Source organism: Leuciscus leuciscus, assembly GCF_965113295.1.
Source record: "Leuciscus leuciscus genome assembly, chromosome: 4".
NCBI classification, from domain to species: Eukaryota; Metazoa; Chordata; class Actinopteri; order Cypriniformes; family Leuciscidae; genus Leuciscus; species Leuciscus leuciscus.
The window spans coordinates 48742016-48761468 of record NC_138728.1 but is presented as its reverse complement, the minus strand read 5'-3'; the positions used below and the strand labels follow the sequence as shown (position 1 = coordinate 48761468).

General features: G+C 38.3%; 1 protein-coding gene across 1 annotated transcript in view; it reads right to left on the bottom strand.

The window, feature by feature from the left end:
- Positions 1–974: 974 nt before the first annotated feature.
- LOC309496976 (protein NLRC3-like) overlaps positions 975–19453 on the bottom strand; it is a 69824-nt gene continuing 51345 nt past the window's right edge. The window contains exon 8 of the mRNA XM_082167180.1: positions 975–1915. Coding sequence (XP_082023306.1) covers positions 1371–1915 — 545 coding nt within the window. The 3' untranslated portion in view covers positions 975–1370. The remainder of the gene's footprint in view (positions 1916–19453) is intronic.

Here is a 19453-nt window from a genome sequence, read left to right as displayed (position 1 = left end):
AAAATGCTGAACGGGACAGCCTGCGGACTCGTAGACTCAGCGAGCACGCGCAATTCAAGTCCACGAGACCGAAAGTTCACATGAAGTGCGCCATTTGGGACAGGACCTCCGTTGAATCCAATGGGGTCGCTGTGTCCAATTTATATACTGTCTATGGTAAAAACACAAACCTTTCTGCAGCCGAATCCCAACAGACGCAGGAGCGGCGCAGCCTGATGACATCACACACCCAGACCTAAATAAAAGTCCTGTTCACATGATGCTGTTTTTCTTTTGCATCCAAGAAAATATTAATAACTGGCAATGAAAGAGTGTGAGATTCTGTCTAATAGGCAAAACTGTAATGTTTGGGTGCAGAAACCATTTATACCAGATATTACAGTATTAATATGCAAATAGCTTGTTTAATAACACACACATAACCCACAGCAGAGGAATCATGTTTAATAATACACACATAACCCACAGCAGAGGAATCATGTTTAATAATACACACATAACCCACAGCAGAGGAATCATGTTTAATAATACACACATAACCCACAGCAGAGGAATCATGTTTAATAACACACACATAACCCACAGCAGAGGAATCATGTTTAATAATACACACATAACCCACAGCAGAGGAATCATGTTTAATAATACACACATAACCCACAGCAGAGGAATCATGTTTAATAATACACACATAACCCACAGCAGAGGAATCATGTTTAATAACACACACATAACCCACAGCAGAGGAATTATGTTTAATAACACACACATAACCCACAGCAGAGGAATCATGTTTAATAATACACACATAACCCACAGCAGAGGAATTATGTTTAATAACACACACATAACCCACAGCAGAGGAATTATGTTTAATAACACACACATAACCCACAGCAGAGGAATCATGTTTAATAATACACACATAACCCACAGCAGAGGAATTATGTTTAATAACACACACATAACCCACAGCAGAGGAATTATGTTTAATAACACACACATAACCCACAGCAGAGGAATCATGTTTAATAATACACACATAACCCACAGCAGAGGAATCATGTTTTGAACAGATCGAGAAGTTCAGATAAAACATCTCTGAATGTCTTAAACTGAGTTTAGAGTTGAAAGTCTAGTTTTGCTCGTATCATCCAGACATGTTTCAGTGAGTCTCATTGTGTCTCATATTTCCTCTCTCTTCTCTGTGTATCATTGTCTGTTTCTCTTTATTTCACTGACAGAAGTTCAGCTGTGTTATTAATGTAATGAAGAGACAATAAGAGACTCTAGAACATCTCACTGTTACTGATTTATCATGCAGCTCAAAGCATTATGGGTAGAGTCTCTCATCAGTCTATTCTCATTCATCAACACAGTTTCACTGATGATCCATAAAGCCTAAACCCAGGATAGAGTGTGTGTGTGAATGTGGTCTGGACTGTGTGTATGAGGCTCAGTGTGTCAGAGACGCTGTAGAAGGACAGAGTTCCTGCACTGTAATCCTCATACACTCCTGTTCTACATACTCCTGTTCTCCTGATGATGGGCTTTACAGGGAGTTCAGTCTCTATGTTATTGTGTCTGAATGAGTAACTGGAGGAAGATCTGGAGGAAGAGCAGAGCAAACTCCAGGACTGATCATTACATCCAAACTCACACTCATCACCCCATCCCTTCCTGCTGATGCTCTTATATGACACTGATATACACACACCTCTCCCACTCCACTCAATCTCCCAGTAACAGCGTCCACACACACTCTCTCTACACAACACCTGAGGACACATATCAAATCTGTCTGGATGATCAGGATACGGCTGGACTGTGTAAGTGCCAGTAATCACTCTGTTCTCCTCAGACAGAAGGAGGAGTGTATTCACTGTGTTCAGATCCAGAGTGAGCGGATGAGAATCTGATGGAGAGAAAACACATCAGTGAATTACAGAAACTTTCTATCTTGAGTCTTCATTTCAGATCTGACTAGTTCATTTAGGATTGTAAGCAACCAATGATAATAAAGCACTAAAGAAATATCATTCTGTAACAGCTTTTGTCCTGAATGAGGTTCTGACTGAAATCGCCATGGTTACCAAACAGAAAACATAGGATTCTTATGTTCAAATATTTCTGTAACCAGGAATTATGAAACTGTCTGATCTTTTACAGTTTTTTGTATTGCTTTGCCACAATTTTCACAAGCATTACATTTTCAAAACTCTTCATACTAATATCACAACAGATCATCAGAAGTGCACTTTCCCCAAATATTCCAGCGTGTGTGTGTGTGTGTGAGAGAGAGAGTGTGAGAGAGAGAATTTGTGTGTGTGTGTGTGTGTGTGTGTGTGTGTGTGTGTGTGTGAGAGTGAGTGGTGAGTGTGTTTGTTTTTGTGGTTTACGAGGACTTTTGACCTGAATACGCACCAGCACTATGTGGACATTTGGGTTTATGAGGACAGAGGCCATGTCCTCATAAATCCGACAGTGTAGATGTCATTTACTATGTCCCAGAAGCTCCCTATCAAAGTTTGGCGCCATGTCCTTACATACCACAAAACCCTGAAATTTTACCATACACAGTGTATCCCTGATTTCGAGAGTGCGCTCGCGGAGCCAGGTCTTGGTATTGCACCCGCGTCATCAAAAATTAGCATTTTTCACACAAGTGTATGCTTTGGGGCTTGTGATTGGACAGATCGCTATCGGTAGGCGGGAAATCACGAAAACAAAATGGCGCCAGTGGGCGGAGCTTCAATTGGCTTTAGTGATTGGTCAGATCGGTACCGGTAGGCGGGAAATCGCGAAGACAATATGGCGCCGGTGGGCGGAGCTTCAATCAACGCTGCCTGACTGCATATCAAACTGCATACACGTGAGTTAATACAAAATACAATAATTATTATAATTCTCAATAATTTATCGGTTGTGAATTAAATATGTGATGCATAGTGATCATACAATGAAACGCATTCTTTAAATATCATATAATAAAGTATGAAAATAACTTGAAAGCATATAACAAGAAACAATGTCGATGTTTCTTATAATAGTCTGATGTACAGACTTTTATCTCATTAGCTTATAATAATAAGTATAAACACACAGTTTACTCATAGGCGTACATCATAGATGCTATTTTAAATACGTATTTATATTATTTTTAAGTTTATATTATAATCAATGTGTTAATCAGAGGTAGTGATGCGTCACTTTAATTTCCAGTTTGGACCCGGAACTGCACATGAGAAGACCTGTTTGAACCATTGCACCTGTTTGAAGCAACTATTAAAAGTAAGTTATACTGCTGTTTAATCGCTTGTGTGTCAGTCTGGCACTTTGGCGTGTTTGCATGTCTTGCAAGATCTTCACTGCTCATTTTACAGTCAGAAAGCAGCTGATGGAACGGCGCTAGCATGCTAACGGCGCTAGCATAGTGATTGTCAGCAGAGATTCAACAATGTTTGTCAGTTTGGACTTGTTTTCGATTTCAATAGAATTGTAACTGCATCCTAATATCTATACATCCTAATAATTCATTGTCATGACGCCTGTTGAAGAGGAGGGGAATGGATAGATATATTGTATTATATTAATACCACCCAGTACAGTATCCTGACATTTTGCTGTTACAGGGTTCTCAAGTTTTATCCAAAGCTTGGAGTGAGATCACATGCGGTTAGGGGAGGAGCCCTAATGGAGCCCCGCCCCCGCCAGTCCCCGCCCCCCAATTTTACCCATTGTTCATAATTAACCAGCACAAACTGAAATTATAACAATTGGTAAATCTGATAAATGACAGAGCAATTCATCACATCAAATATACTCTTTAATGTTAGGCTATATTTCAAAATTACAAATATACAAAAATTACAAAAATATAACAAATTGCTCCAAACAGTTTGGAAAAACAAATATATTAAAACATATTATATAAACAAACTTTTATGTTAGATGCGATTAATCAATTTGACAGCACTAGTTTAAACATACTTTTTTTTTTTTAAATGTTTGTTGTAGTATATATTTTATTATATATATATATATATTTTTTTTATATATACATTTTTGAGTCATGAATAATATTATCATTTTCTTGAACTTATAAAAACTCTGGTACAATGCTAATTATTATCTCAAATGGTAAAATAAATTTTTGCTTTTTCCCTGACATCTTTGAAAAATACAAATGCAATGGCAATGATTAATGTATGTTTTGACAGGATATAAAATATTACCCAGAGCACTCTGCTTTAATACATGTAGCCTTAATGTAACTAGAAAGACTATTAATACAGTCTAATATATCATTTAAAATAAAATTAAGAAATACATCTTCATTCCTTCCCATACCCACTAACATTCCCTTAGTTTCAGATAATGTAAGCTAGCCGAACTGAGCAAAAGCTTCTGGCCTGGTTGCAAAGTAGTTGTAGAGTTTTTGACTGCATTAATAATAATGTATACGATGGCCTATATATTACATGTTCTAGCCTAAAAATGTTAGACGAGCTTTCTTCCAACTTACCTTCTCCATCACGAAGTGTGTTCGCGCGATGTTGTTGGTTACCTAGTAACGAACGTACGGTGGCCGAGAATGTTCCGTCAACTTCCGTGTGTTCGCGCATCTAACGCAATCTGGCCGAGATACGTGCTGGCGGCAGGAAACTTCACTTTGTGTGCCTGCGCCTACAACGTTATATACTGTATAAAGCTTGCAGGACAACTTGGTTGGCATTGCCTTTTCAGCGTGAGAAATACACGGTGTGGCGTGTGAGCGTGTGAACCGGTTAAATTGCGTGTGTCTCACGGCCAATGCGTGAGACTTGAGAACCCTGCTGTTAAATATAACTGCAGTTCTGCTGGGTATTAAAGAGATTGTTCAAGATGCCCTTTTATTACTCCTGAATGTAATAACATATTCTCTGTACCAACTGTCAGTCTTCATGTTTATACAGAAAACAAATTTGCTGAATAATATGTCAAATGAAATGCAATATTCAGAATTATTGAGGGTCTTTTTCTGTGACAGCCACCACTTCAGATAATGGCTGAAGTGAAACGGAGAAGGAGAAAGCCCAAGCCTCTGGAGGAGGCCATACAGTTTTCCCTTCTTAAAAAAGACAAAGAAGGGCTTGATGGCAGATTTATCAATGATTCTAAAGGTGAGTTAAATAAGTGAGTTTGTTTCATAAAGCCGTGTCAGATACATTATATGCTATTTACAGTGATGATTTTACTTATTCTCTGTTGTTGTGTAGGGAGAGGTGTGTTCAGTTGCACTGAGTTCGATAAGGGAGATTTCCTGCTGGAATACAGAGGAGACCTCATAAGCAAAGAAGAATGTGAGCGGAGGCAAAGAATATATCATGACGCCCTCAAAGTATTCTTGTTTGAGTTTCGTTACGATGGAAAACTCCTCTGGTATGTACATGTATTGAATGTATATGTACAGTACTGTGCAGAAGTGTTAAGCACTTTATTATCTTCAAAAGTTTTAAGCCAGATTTTAAGCCAAAAGGTTTTAAGCCAGTTACTTTTATATTTTGCTGCAATGTGTCATTAGGAAATATAATTTTACATTTCCACACATTAATTGTGCCATTAGGCCTATTTGTTATAATCCAGTGAGATGTGTATATGCACATGGAGTCTGACAACAGCTGGTGCTCCACAAGCAGATCTGATCTCATCATCATCGAGTCTGTCTGGGGTTAGGCTACATGAAGAAACTGCGGCAACATCTCTAAGATGCTTGAAGAAACCTTCCTGTAAATTTAACTGAAAAACTTTGCAAGTGTACCTAGACAAAAGCCGTTTTAAACACAAAGTGTGATCACACCAAATATTGATCTAATTTAGTTAATAGAGGTTAATTGATAAATAAAATATATTCTTGACATTATTTTTGAAAGCATCCTGACTTTACAGCCCTTTTGCACATGTGTCTAAAACTTTTCACAGTACTGTAGCTTTGCAGGAAGGTTTCTTCAAGCATCTTGGAGACATTGCTGCGGTTCTTCTGGATTTAGTTTGTCTCAGTTTTTTCTGTTTCTTCTTGTAATCACAGACAGACTCGATGGTGAGATCAGATCATACCAGTTCTCAGACTTGTTGTGCATACTGAAATTTCACTGGATTATTACAGTTAATGGCAAAATAAATCTGTGTAAATGTAAACTGATATTTCCTACTGACACTACAGCAAAATTTATTTAAATAACTGGCTTAAAACTATTTTTTGTTTTGGGTAAAAATAACATGCCTACTCTGGCGCAGTAGGGGTGGGAATCACCAGTGGCACCACGATACGATATTATCCCGATACTTAGGTCACGATACGATATTATTGCGATTTTAAAAATATTGCGATATTCTGCAATATATTGCAATTTATTACCCTTTTCCAACTTCAAATTCCCAACTTCCCGGAGTGCGAAGGGATGGTATACTCGACCCATTACATCAGAGTATCCAGCACTCGTAATCGACGCATTTGGGTATAAATTCAATAAATATTATTCCTGTCTATAGAAATCTGACGTAAACCTATGAGAATCTATCAATATTTCTCCAAATCTGCACATCTTTGAGGTAAAAGCCCTGATGGACGTTGTTTTGTGAAGCGCGTTCATGACGATAGCTGTGAGTTTTTTTCTGAATGAGAACGGCTGACGCTCATAATTCATATTAAAGGTATCAATGCATTTTTTCATTACATAACTCCTGACACAAATTAAGACATAACTGTCACTATACGTTTATCAGAATACAATAGTGGTCAAATACTGAAACTTGAGTCTTATATCTTTTTAATGATGTATAGTTTGTCAACGTAATAACATTAAATCTGATAGCAACTTTGACTAAACAAAAAGACGCTTCAGTGCGCCGACGCACTCACAACGGTTAACAGGGACCCGTTGGCCTGGCAACCTTGTGTCTGTTTGGTGCATTACTGCAGCCGCGTTCATAAGCGGCGGCGCGCATAGAGCTGTGCGCGCTCTCTTTATATGAGATACACTCGCCGAGTTTTATTTGGGTCGGCGAAACATCTTTTTCCCACTTTGAATGAGCAATTGATTTTTAGCATTCTACTACCAAAGTTAAATTCTCATGTGTAATTTAAATAATAATAGATCGATACTTGGTGCCCGTGTATCGATACAGTATTGCCACAGAAAATATCGCGATACTATGCTGTATCGATTTTTCCCCCACCCCTATTGCGCAGTAGTGTATATTTATAATTATATTCAAAATGTGCAAGTGGACATGTCAATGATTCATTAATACATAATTTAGTGCACATTTTGGTATATTTTTTTAATAATGATCAGTTATCTATTATCACAGCTGGGTAATGAGCATTAAATGATTGAACAAATAATATAATATTTTATGTTTCTAGGCTTTCAGTACTGATACTCTGTTTTTAATGTCAAAAACATTTTAACAGGAATAAGACTCCATTATTGATAGTTGAACTCTCATTTGTTTAGTGTTGATGCTGCCCGAGATGACGGTTCTCTTGGTAGACTTGTCAATGATGACAATATAAACCCAAACAGCAAGATGAAGACGATCCGTGTGGATGGAAAACCTCACCTATGCTTATTTGCTATAAGAAGCATCTGTGCTGGTGAAGAGATCACATATAATTACGGTGATTCTGAGTGGCCATGGCGATGCACGGTATGTAAACCTTTACAATAACAACTTTTATTTATTGGATTATTTCATAGGATCAAAATATTATGATTACTTTACGTGTGTTGATTACAGTATGTATGTTTGTGTGTAGCTTAACACCTGTTTAATCTCAATAACAGCTCATGCCAATATTAAAAACTCATAATTGTACATGTTCGATTAAATTTAATCATAATAGAAGTAGGTAAAAAAGTAGCCTCCTTGGTTAAAATAGACTTTCAATAAGTAATTCTGCAATAGTAATTATTTGTCAAATAATATTTTGTTTCTTATGTGTTTTTTAAAACTTGTTTCAGATGACAACTGAAAAGAATCAGTTGAGACCCAAACAAGATACAGCAACTCTTAAGGTATCCAAGAAGTTAATTTAATAATTTAGTTATTCCTTAAAGAAAAGAACAGATTTCAGTGTTTCTCAGAAACAATTTTTGCCTCAGTTATCAGTCACTGAATTATTATTGTGTGTGTAAAAAGTGAGTCATTGTACATCTAGCACAGGCGCGATGTCTCCTATCACTCTCATACACACACACTTGAACTCAGGGTGCCGTCAACATGTATCTAGTTACCAGTGTCCCAGTAAAACTAGTGTCCTCATAGACCAGGATTGTGTTAAACTTACACAACACACTCAGTCAAAGTCAAACATCAAGAACATTTTCGTATGATGTCCTCATAAAACTAGTGTCCTCGTAGACCAGGATTGTGTTAAACTTACACATGTGTGTATGGTGTCCTCATAAAACTAGTGTCCTCATAGGCCAGGATTCTTTTAAACTTACACATGTGTGTATGGTGTCCTCATAAAACTAGTGTCCTCATAGACCAGGATTGTGTTAAACTTACACATGTGTGTATGGTGTCCTCATAAAACTAGTGTCCTCATAGACCAGGATTCTTTTAAACTTACACAACACACTCAGTCAAAGTCAAACATCAAGAACATGTTCGTATGATGTCCTCATAAAACTAGTGTCCTCATAAAACAGGTGTAAAGCTACACACAACCTGACATACTATGAGAACACACACATAATATGCATTTAAAAGCCATGAACATTGGAAATTTCTTTTCAATTTTATAACTAGTATACAATTTCTGACCTCAAGTATCCTATTTTAGAATTGGAATAGTTTTTTTTTTAATTCCTAACTCTAAGAATGAGCAAATGTAGCAAAGATGTTTTTGAGACCTAGGCTGTTAACATATTTAGACCAGTGTTTCAAATGTCTAATTTGATGTTTTGTAGACTCTCAGTGAGGTTGAACCCCACCCTCTTAAAGTGAACACTCATTCCCAGTCAGAAGCCAGAGACGTACAGAAGGTATTGTTTTTTCTTTCTGGAAATCAAATGGTTATGGCCATATATTCAGTTTGAACTAAATGCATGATTTCCACATTAATATTTCACCCTCTTTTAAATGTGCAAGGCACTGCTGTAACATATGAATTACTTTGCCCACTATAATTACCCAGTGGTTGAAAATGTGCCATCATACCTGAATTTGTTCTGGCATCATTAGCCATCTTTTGCTTGAGTACCTCATTCATAATGTGAGCTTGTATTTATTTCATGTTTTCAGTTGACAGTTGTCAGTGATCAATCAGGGTTAATGGAATCAAGGGTCTGTGCATCCACTGAAGGACTGGAACAGGTATGTCTGTGATGCTGCTTTACTTGGATAATCTCTGAATTAGGGCTGCACGATAATGACAAAAATCATAATTGCCCCTGGCTCGATTTTTTTTTTTGTGTGTGATTTTAATATGCAAATGACACATTTCTGAGCGTGACTTAACAAAAATCAGCATACTTATCAAAAATCAATGTCAAAAAGTTGATCTCTTTTGTACATAAGGTACAATTGGCATGTCCTGCCTTCTCTATTTTTTTGAAACACAATGAAAGTGGTAAATGGAAAATCACGGCAAGTTAGCCAAATTTTCTGATCGGTGTTTCGAGATACACGACTACTCGAATTCTGAGCTACAATACAATGTAAAGATTTCAAATGATAGACTTTGGTGCAAAATGTAGCCCTTTATTATACAGAAATTTGCTGTTGGTGTATTAGCCTAAAACAACACGCTTGCAAAATTGTTTAACTAAATAGCCCTATGTTGTTAGAAATGCGTCCCATGCAACAAGAGATTAAGAGCTTTATGTTACACTTACTCTCGCATCAGCTGTTGTGTAAAGTCACATGTAACTTCTTACCCACATCACGAATGACTGCCAAAGCCTTGTTTATACTTTCGCCTGGCACCGCAGTGCGAGCCTTCGCTGACTGCGCGCGCATCTCCCCAAACGGATGAGGCATTTACTTGTCGCTGTTTCAGACTGGAAACCAGATCATACCACTGATTTAGACGCGCAAACTGGTTGCCTGTGTGATGAGATGTACTAATATCCGTCTGCTCTGGTATATTCGACTCAAAGTCGTGCATCTTCGGATGTGGAGGCGCGTGCGCTGTTACAAAGACGTCATTTTTGTAGGAATTATAAGAATTATCCAATAATGTTTCGCAATTCTAGTCTGCATGGCATGCAGATGAATGAAGGGCAGCTTTGTTCATGAAGACATGTTCATGAAATTAACATGACATGAGATAGACGTGTCAGTGGATAATCCGGTCGTTAATAAGGACACGCCTACAGATTATTATTAAAAGTGGTGATTCACCACTCACAACGTGACATGATCTAAACACGCCTCTTAAACACGCAGAATATATATATATTTTTTGTAATCGCGGTTTTGGACGATTACGTAATCGTGGCTTCTGTAATCGTGATTGCGATTAGAAATTCGATTAATTGTGCAGCCCTACTCTGAATCCTGTCTGTAGTAGAGTGTTTTGTATCTTTTTTCCTTTTCTTTACTTCCAGGTGACTCCTGAGAAGGACAGATTATCATTGGAAGGTCAAGAATGTGTTGAGAAGGATGTCGAGATGGTAATAAAAAGAGCATTGCATCATTTTATAAAATACTAGTTTGTTGTAGTGCATCTTCTTCACATTAGCCTTCTTTTTTTCATTATGTTTTCAGATGCCACCTGTCAAAGAGTTAAATGAGGAGCAGAGCTTGTGTGCACCTACTGAAGGAGTCAAGGAGGTTTTTACTTGTTTTAGTTAAATTATTTACAGTGTTTCCCATTAATTGCCTTTACTCTGCTGGCCCTCCACGGTCTAATCTGTCCTGCCCCAGTTTGAACCGAATGAACCAAAAAATATTTGGACACTTATCATAAAATGTATAAAACATAAAATGTAATGAGGTTCGGGAGGAGCACGTTCAGATAATTATCACAGGTGGAGAGCACTCAGCAATCAATGGTAAGAGGTATATATACACTCAGCAGTCTTACCTCAATCCATTGACAGTTTTGCAGCATCCCCCCACCACCCCTTCTCCACACTTCTAGTCCTAAACACCTACATACGGGGGGAGTACTCTGGGTTCGGGCCGAACTCCGAGCTCGGAGCCCTCCATCCGGACAGGTTGTATGTAAGTGTGAACTCGTGAATTTGACATTGTGTTCTGTGCCATTGCTTGGGCAAAGAATCTGTCAAATTCTAACTAAAGTCGATAGCACGATATGGCTTAGTGCCTATAATCAAATCGTGAAAGATTGAAATTTAATTAAGTAAATAGTCTATTGCTCTCCCTGTTTCAAAGTGAAGAGCACACTTTGGTTGTGTGATCAGCTTGAGTTCCGGTGTTTGCATTCATTCCCTGTGGATCTCAGTTGTGGATCTCAACTGAGACATGGAAGTGAACTCGATTTCTGCACGTGCCTTAAGTTTAATCTGCGTTAGGGATTGAAACGGGCACCAGTTACACTCTATTTTCACATTTGCATTATATCCTACTTTTTTGTGGACCGATAATTACAGTATTTCACCAAATTTGTAATGAGATGTGTTTGTAATCCTGTTTTCTCTGAAAATGCAGGTTTACTTCAATATATATGCCAACAGCTTAATGGTTTAACTCCTGCAAATGAGGATATTAAAACAAAAATATTGTAATGTAATGCCCAAAATAATATACTTAAAATAAAACATACATAGGGATAGTTCTAATAACAACACTCTAAAAGTATTATTGTTATTATCATTATTGTTGTTGTTTGTCTTCAATTTGGACACTACGGTGACAGCTCTTAATTTTGCTCTCAAAGTGGAACAGATTGATGAGTTTAACTTTAAAATGTACAAAACTTCTTCCAGGGTGCATGATTAAAGATGTGTTTGCACAGTATTATGGGATATAATACTGTGTGTATGTGCTTGTACTCATTAAAATGCTCTAAAACGATGAGCTCTAAAACAATGAGCAAAACAATGCTGTGCAGCTTGAGGTTATGTTGTCTGCCAACTATTTGAGAACTTACAATCTACAGCACATTTACTGTTAATAAAAATATTAAATATGCTTCCCTCAAATCAGCCCTACTGTATAATACCTGAAAGCATTACTAAAAAACAGGTATAGTACAGTAAGCCCTTAGTACATCTGTGTAGAAAGTACTGTATACTTAGTACTTTCACCTCAGAGTACATCTGTATACTTTAAATACATACTTTTGTTAACAGCTTTTTTTATAAACTCTTTTCAGTAATATTAGACGATGTCCAAATAAGGATTTGTGTTACAGCATTTCAACCAATACCATTTAAGCTCTGTGATGTAAATGTTCTTTAATGATTGCAGTTAATGAACAATAATGTAGCTCATAATGTAGTTTTACATGTATGTTTTAGAATATTCCTTTTCTTTTATGATTTCATATTCACAATGTTTTTTCTTCACAGGTCTATAAGCATGACATGGTCACTTCAGCAATATCAAGCATGGACAGATGTGCTGAATGTGTGGGACCTGTTGCGGCACTGAAGTGGTTTGGCCTGAGATGTAAATGTTAGTATGTCTATTTTGCAGCATGACATATCGTAATTCATTTTAGTATAATTTATTTAAGATTTAAGATCAAAATTGAATAACTGTTGCAGGTGATTATCCGATTATTGGTTAGGCTAGTAGTTTTTGTTGTGGTATAGAAGTGCTTAAAAAAATATGCTTAAAGTAATACATGGAAAGCAAAGTTACATTTGCACACAATACTTTTTTTGCTAATCTGAAAAATTATCCTATCCGTTACCTAAAACCATATATGATCCAAACCTTGAGTTTTGTGATCTATTACACCACTAAAAAAACATTAATAATAATAAGGGGATAATAGTAATTTAACATGAGATTCTATATCTAAATGCAATACAAATGTTAACAGCTGAACATGTCCTGATACATGATTTCTCTCATAGTGTGCTCCAGTTTTTGGCACAAGTCCTGTTATTCAAAGTTTCATGAATGGACTAGAAAACAGTCATCACTGGTAAGAGAATGTTTGATTCTATATGTCTGCTCCTCAGTTTTATGAATTAAACTTTCTATTATTGTTGTAAATTAATCACAAATATATTGACAATAAGTTCAGAGGAAGACGAGCAGTCAGATGAAGAATACATACCACAGTCTGAGTCAGACAATCAGTCAGACAGTTCAGTTGAACTGACAACAAGACCAGCAAGATTTGATCAAGCTGAACTCCTCTCAGATATACAGGGAGCTGCATCCTCTAAGTTTAGTGAACCTCGGAGATCTGATGTAACCTCCCTGAATTTATCTGAGGACAAAGGTGAACCAATCTTAAAGGCCAGGGGAGCAGCATGTGTGTATGAAGAGTCTGGCTTGCTTTGTCATGAGCACTTGACTGATGTTGAGATAGACAGTGAATCGGACAGGTCTGGTGAATGCCACCTTCCCAGAAAGCAAGATTCAGAGGTACGCAGGTCAACAGATGTTATGTCATCATCACCCCGATCACACAGCAGAGAGGACAGTACTGAGACGCTTTTGAATGCAAAAAGGGCAGCAACGTTTAGAGAGGAAGGGAGAGAAAGCAGTGTGGCTGAAGCAGATCAGTGTGAGCAATCAGCAAATATTTCCTGTTCAGCAATTAGTAAGAACTATTGTTACATCTGCGGGAAACCTCAGTCCAAGTTAGCGCGCCATTTGAAAACTCATATGTCTGATGTTGAAGTTGGGCAGGCTTTGTCACTCCCTGTGCACTCGAAAGAATGTAAAGCAATGCTGCAAAAACTCAGGAACAAGGGCAACTATCAGCATAACACAGATGTTTTACAGTGTGGAGAGGGGGCCCTTAAAATAAAACGGGCACCAAAAAAAGAATGTGATTCAAAGCATTTTGTGCATTGCATGTACTGCAAAGGGATGTTTGTACGGAAAGATGTATGGTGTCATTTGAAAAGATGTTCCTCAAAACCAGCATCTGACAGTGAAAACCAAGGGAGAACCAGGGTTTTGGGTCTGGCAACTATGGCAGAGTCTTCAATCAGTCAGCAGATATCTCAAGGAGTTTGGAAACTTTTAAGTGTCATGAAGCAGGATGACATTTCTGCTGTCGTCAAAAATGACCTGAGTATTCTTCAGCTTGCACAGTCTTTCTTTAACAAACATGGACATGACCCCACCAAATTTGAGTACATTCGTCAAAAACTCAGAGAAATTGGAAGATTGTTGTTGACTTTGCGTAGAGAGTTTTCTATATACAGTCTTGAAGAAGCTGTGAAACCTGCCAATTTTCACAGACTCATTGGAGCGGTCCAGAGGGTGTCTGGTTATGACGACGAGAGTCACTCCTACCAATGTCCAAGCCTTGCACTGAAATTGGGGCATTCTTTGAATAAGATTTGTGAAATCATTCACTGCAGAGCACTGATGTCCGAGGACAAGGAACTGATCGTGTCGACAGAGACCTTTAAAAAGCTCTACTCCTCAAAGTGGTCCGAGATGATCTCACACAGTGCTTTAGTCACACTGAATGAGGCGAAATTTAACAAGTCATCAACACTGCCCTTCACTCAGGACGTACAGTGCCTTCATCAGTTCCTGGAAAAGACTGCGCATACGGCATTGCTGAAACTAAAAGAGACTGGGTCACCTCAAAGCTACGCAGAACTAGCCAAAGCAACGCTCACCAAAATAATAGTTTTCAATCGTAGACGTGCAGGAGAGGTCTCTAAAATGCCACTCAAAGGCTTCAAAGAAAGGGATAGCACTTCTCTCCATGATGATGTCGCCATGGGCCTGAGCAAGTTTGAACAGAAACTCTGCAACCATTTTAGTCGAGTTGAGATCAGGGGGAAAAGGGGAAGAAAGGTTGCGGTTCTTCTCTCACCTGATATGGTTGATGCCCTGACACTGCTGGTCAGCAAGAGAAGTGAATGTGGAGTGCTGGACACTAATGAATTCTTGTTTGCCAGACCCAACTGCCAGAGTCACTACAGAGGCCCAGACTCTCTTAGGGTCTATGCAAGTGAATGTGGAGCTCAAAATCCAGAGTTTCTAAGATCAACTCATCTGCGCAAACATGTAGCTACTCTCTCCCAAATCCTAAACCTGAAAAACAACGAATTGGATCAGGTCGCAGATTTCTTAGGACATGATATCCGCGTCCATCACGACTATTACAGGCTGCCTGAAGCCACTACTCAGCTGGCTAAAATATCCAAGTTACTTCTAGCCATGGAAAAGGGCTGTCTTCCTAATATTCAAGGCAAATCGCTAGATGACATTGAGATTGAAGGTATGTCCATGCAAGTGTAGGCAGTACAGTGGATCTTTTACATTCATAGGGAGGTTTAAGGAAACTCTGAGTTATGTGATGTACCATGCATCCATTGAGTAGACTGTAGGGCAGGGATAGGCAACTCCGGTCCTGGAGGGCCACTGTCCTGCAGAGTTTGGCTTCAGCCCTGATAAAAACTCACCTGCCTGTATCTATCTAGTTATCCTGAAAACATTGATTGCCTTGTTCAGGTGTGTTTATTTAGGGTTGGAGCTAAACTCTGCAGGACAGTGGCCCTCCAGGACCAGAGTTGCCCATCCCTGCTGTAGGGTGTAGTCTAATTGCCATTTTTCACAAATTACTTTTGAGTACAGGTTAAACATTTAGATGTTTATCATATTCTAAATTTCACTTTTTCTTCAAGATGAGATCAGTATGACGGATTCTGATGCCAGTGATCCTGATGAGAGTGAGTCTGAGGATGATGCTCCTGCTGGAGCTGCTGGTGTCTCCAGTGATGTTGGTGTGTGTCAAGTTTATGAACATGTTTGTTTATTATTATTTTAACCCATAATTTTCATTAGATTATTGGCATAAATAAAATGCATAGATGCAATTCTACTGTATACTGTGCATATAGTGCAACTTTTCTAACAGAATATTAATGAAATAAGGGATCAACCAATAAGTTGATCATTTTCATGTTCGCCAAAAACTGATAAATGACAGATGAACACAAGTTTTAAAAAGCAGCTGTTTAACAGGCTGATAATATTTAATCTCTAAAATAATATTTTGAATATGTTGTTTGAAATGTCATTTAGATATCAGGTTTATAACCAGTTAACATTGAGTTCTGTAAGTTTAAGTTACATCCGAGTTTCCTGATCAGTATATAACAAATTTCTTGCAGATGTTCATACAATGCCCATTGAGGAGACCACTGAAGTTTTGCAAGGTACCTGAGGTTTAAATTAGAACACAACCATCATTGTAAGTACATGAGATATCTTATAGTTCGAGCTTACTAACGTATTAATTATTCTGTACAGAGAATGAGAGTGAGGCAGAAATTGAAAACCCACGGAGAGGACAAAAAGTGTGCTGGTCGGATGCAGAAGTTAGCGCTGTAATGAAACATTTTAAGGCACATGTAACGAAAGGGAAACTGGCCTCACTGACAGAATGCCAGCAGTGTAAGACAGCAGAAGATCCAGTTTTGGCAAGGCGCAGTGCTCAAAACATCAGAGATTTTGTCAGAAACCGTGGAATTAGTTTAAAAAGGAAAGCACAAAGCAAGTAAAGTTAGATCTTAAGATAAGTCTTATTTGATGTTGTTCTATATTGATTATTACTTGTTTGTTGTTTTTATTTTCATTCTGCTGTAAGAAACTTATTGCAGCAGTAGATTGTCAAAATACAGTTTGTATGTCAGCATTTCCTCACCCTCATGTTGTTTCAAACATGTATGACTTTCTATCTTCAGTGGAACACAAAAGGAGATGTTTAGCAGAATGTTAGGGCCAACCTCAGCCTCAGCGGGAATAGAGTTACAGACACGAGTGTGCTGTATAAACACCTTCTGAGAGAATAGAGATAGACACGAGTGTACTGTATAAACGCCTTCTGAGAGAATAGAGGTAGACACGAGTGTACTGTGTAAACGCCTTCTGAGAGAATAGAGATAGACACGAGTGTACTGTATAAACGCCTTCTGAGAGAATAGAGATAGACACGAGTGTACTGTATAAACGCCTTCTGAGAGAATAGAGGTAGACACGAGTGTACTGTGTAAACGCCTTCTGAGAGAATAGAGATAGACACGAGTGTACTGTATAAACGCCTTCTGAGAGAATAGAGACAGACACGAGTGTACTGTAACTCTATTCCCGCTGAGGCTGAGGTTGGCCCTAACATTCTGCTAAACATCTCCTTTTGTGTTCCACTGAAGATAGAAAGTCATACATGTTTGAAACAACATGAGGGTGAGGAAATGCTGGCAGAATTGTTATTTCTTTTGGTTAGAGTCCCTCATAAAAGTTTATCATGTGATAGGCATTGTAATGTATAAGCTTAACTCTTTGAACATGCAATGGATGCTGTTTAATAACATCATTAAAATGTTCCTGTTTCAAAACGGGCAGTTTTGACTGTTTTTTTGGGAAATGTTTTGAATGATTCAAATCTGGGAAAACTCATTGTTATAGACCCTATGCACATCTGCACTACTTCCACTCTTCCAGGCTCCTTTGTTTCCTGTCTGCCATGATTGGACAAACTGATTAATCCAGGTGTGTCTGATTATTGTTGTTGGTCAGACACACCTGGATTAATCAGTTTGTCCAATCATGGCAGACAGGAAACAAAGGAGCCTGCTTAAGTTCAGGAAGTAGTGCAGCTGTGCATAGGGCCTATTAAGTTGTAATTAAAGTACTTTTAAAACACTTTGGTCCCTGTAATGCTGATAAGTTCTTTTGTGTATTGTGTTTAAGATCCAGTCCTCTTAAATCACCTTAGTCTTGGTAATGCACAGTGTTATCTTGTTTGTGTGTGTGTGTGGTCATGTACCATTAAACACACTGGTCCATGTAATGTTGGATAGTGCAGTTGTGTATTGTGTTTAAGATCCAGTCCTCTTAAATCACCTTAGTCTTGGTAATTCACTGTGTTGTCAGGTTTGTGTGTGTGGTCATGTACCAGTAAAACACATTTGTCCCTGTAATCCACTGAAATGACATATTTAGTGTATTGTAAAATGAGTGTCCTCATAATCAGGTCGGGCCCCAAAAATCACAATTATGTCATAGGCGGGAACATTTTAGGATGGGCGGGAATGTCCTTGTGTACCACCAAAATATCATGTGGTCATATTTTCTGTTCTGTTGTGTGTATAGAACATTTGAAGTCAGATGTGTGATCTGCAGATAAAAAAAAATGTTTTGATCGTTTTATCATCACTGTAGGGCAGCGGTTTTCAATAGGTGAGGCGCGCCTCCCCTGGGGGGCGCCAAAGAACAACAGGGGAGGCGCGACACGCAGAGAAAAAATAACTGTATGCAGCTCTGTTAATATCGGTAATTGTGTGTGTGTGTGCGAGTATTAGCTTTAAAATGCGTCGTTTCCTTGTCCCAAGTCAACAGAAGTCAGCATTAAGGGAGGATACGGAGCCTGGGAAGTCACCTGTGTGAGTAAAAAAACGATCCGATGGCGACGGTTTTGCAATCCGTCCGCTCAGTTTATAAACAGTACTCACGAATTGTCAAACTGTTCCCTCGGTTTAACAAATCGTGCCCATGAGTTTCTAATCCGCGCTCTCAGAATTGTTAACCGAAAATTAATTTTCGCAATCCGTTCCCACGTAGTATTGCGTTACGAGTTCATAATGCGGTGAATTCCCGCTCCCATTTACTTCACAATCTCATTATAGAGAGACGCGCGTCACGATCTGTGCTCTGCCGCGTCTCGCGCTCACCATGCAGCCAGCTTCAGTATCAGTGCACCTTATGAACCATGCACTGTAATTCCATGCTATTAAATATGTTACAATTTAAACGCAAATGCACATTGTTCTATAAGGGTGGCATCATCCCTTACATTTTACACGGCTACATTTACTCACATTGTAATGCTGATAATATAATTTGTAAGGAAAATTGTGCATTAAATAGGGAAGTTATATCCGGGAAACTTTTACAAAAGAAACACACACACACACACACACACACACACACACACACACACACACACACACACACACACACACACACACACACACAAATGCATGTCTCTTTGTAGTCTCGGCGAAGCTGTATTATCAGCTGCATCCATACACACAAAAACAGTTGAACATAAATGTTTTTGCGCAAGTGCACTTGCCAAATGAAGACGGATTGTATGAAATGGATCAATAAAAAAAAACGAGCTGTAGTTTATTAACGAGCTGTAGTCACGCACTGACAGAAATGCAGTTCCAGTTAAATTAGTGTTAGCTCACTATCTTAGCCTTTTTCAGTGCATTAGGTGAGGTAATCTGATAATATTAGTGATTCTCATTTATCAAAACACTAAAACTGGTACCGTTTT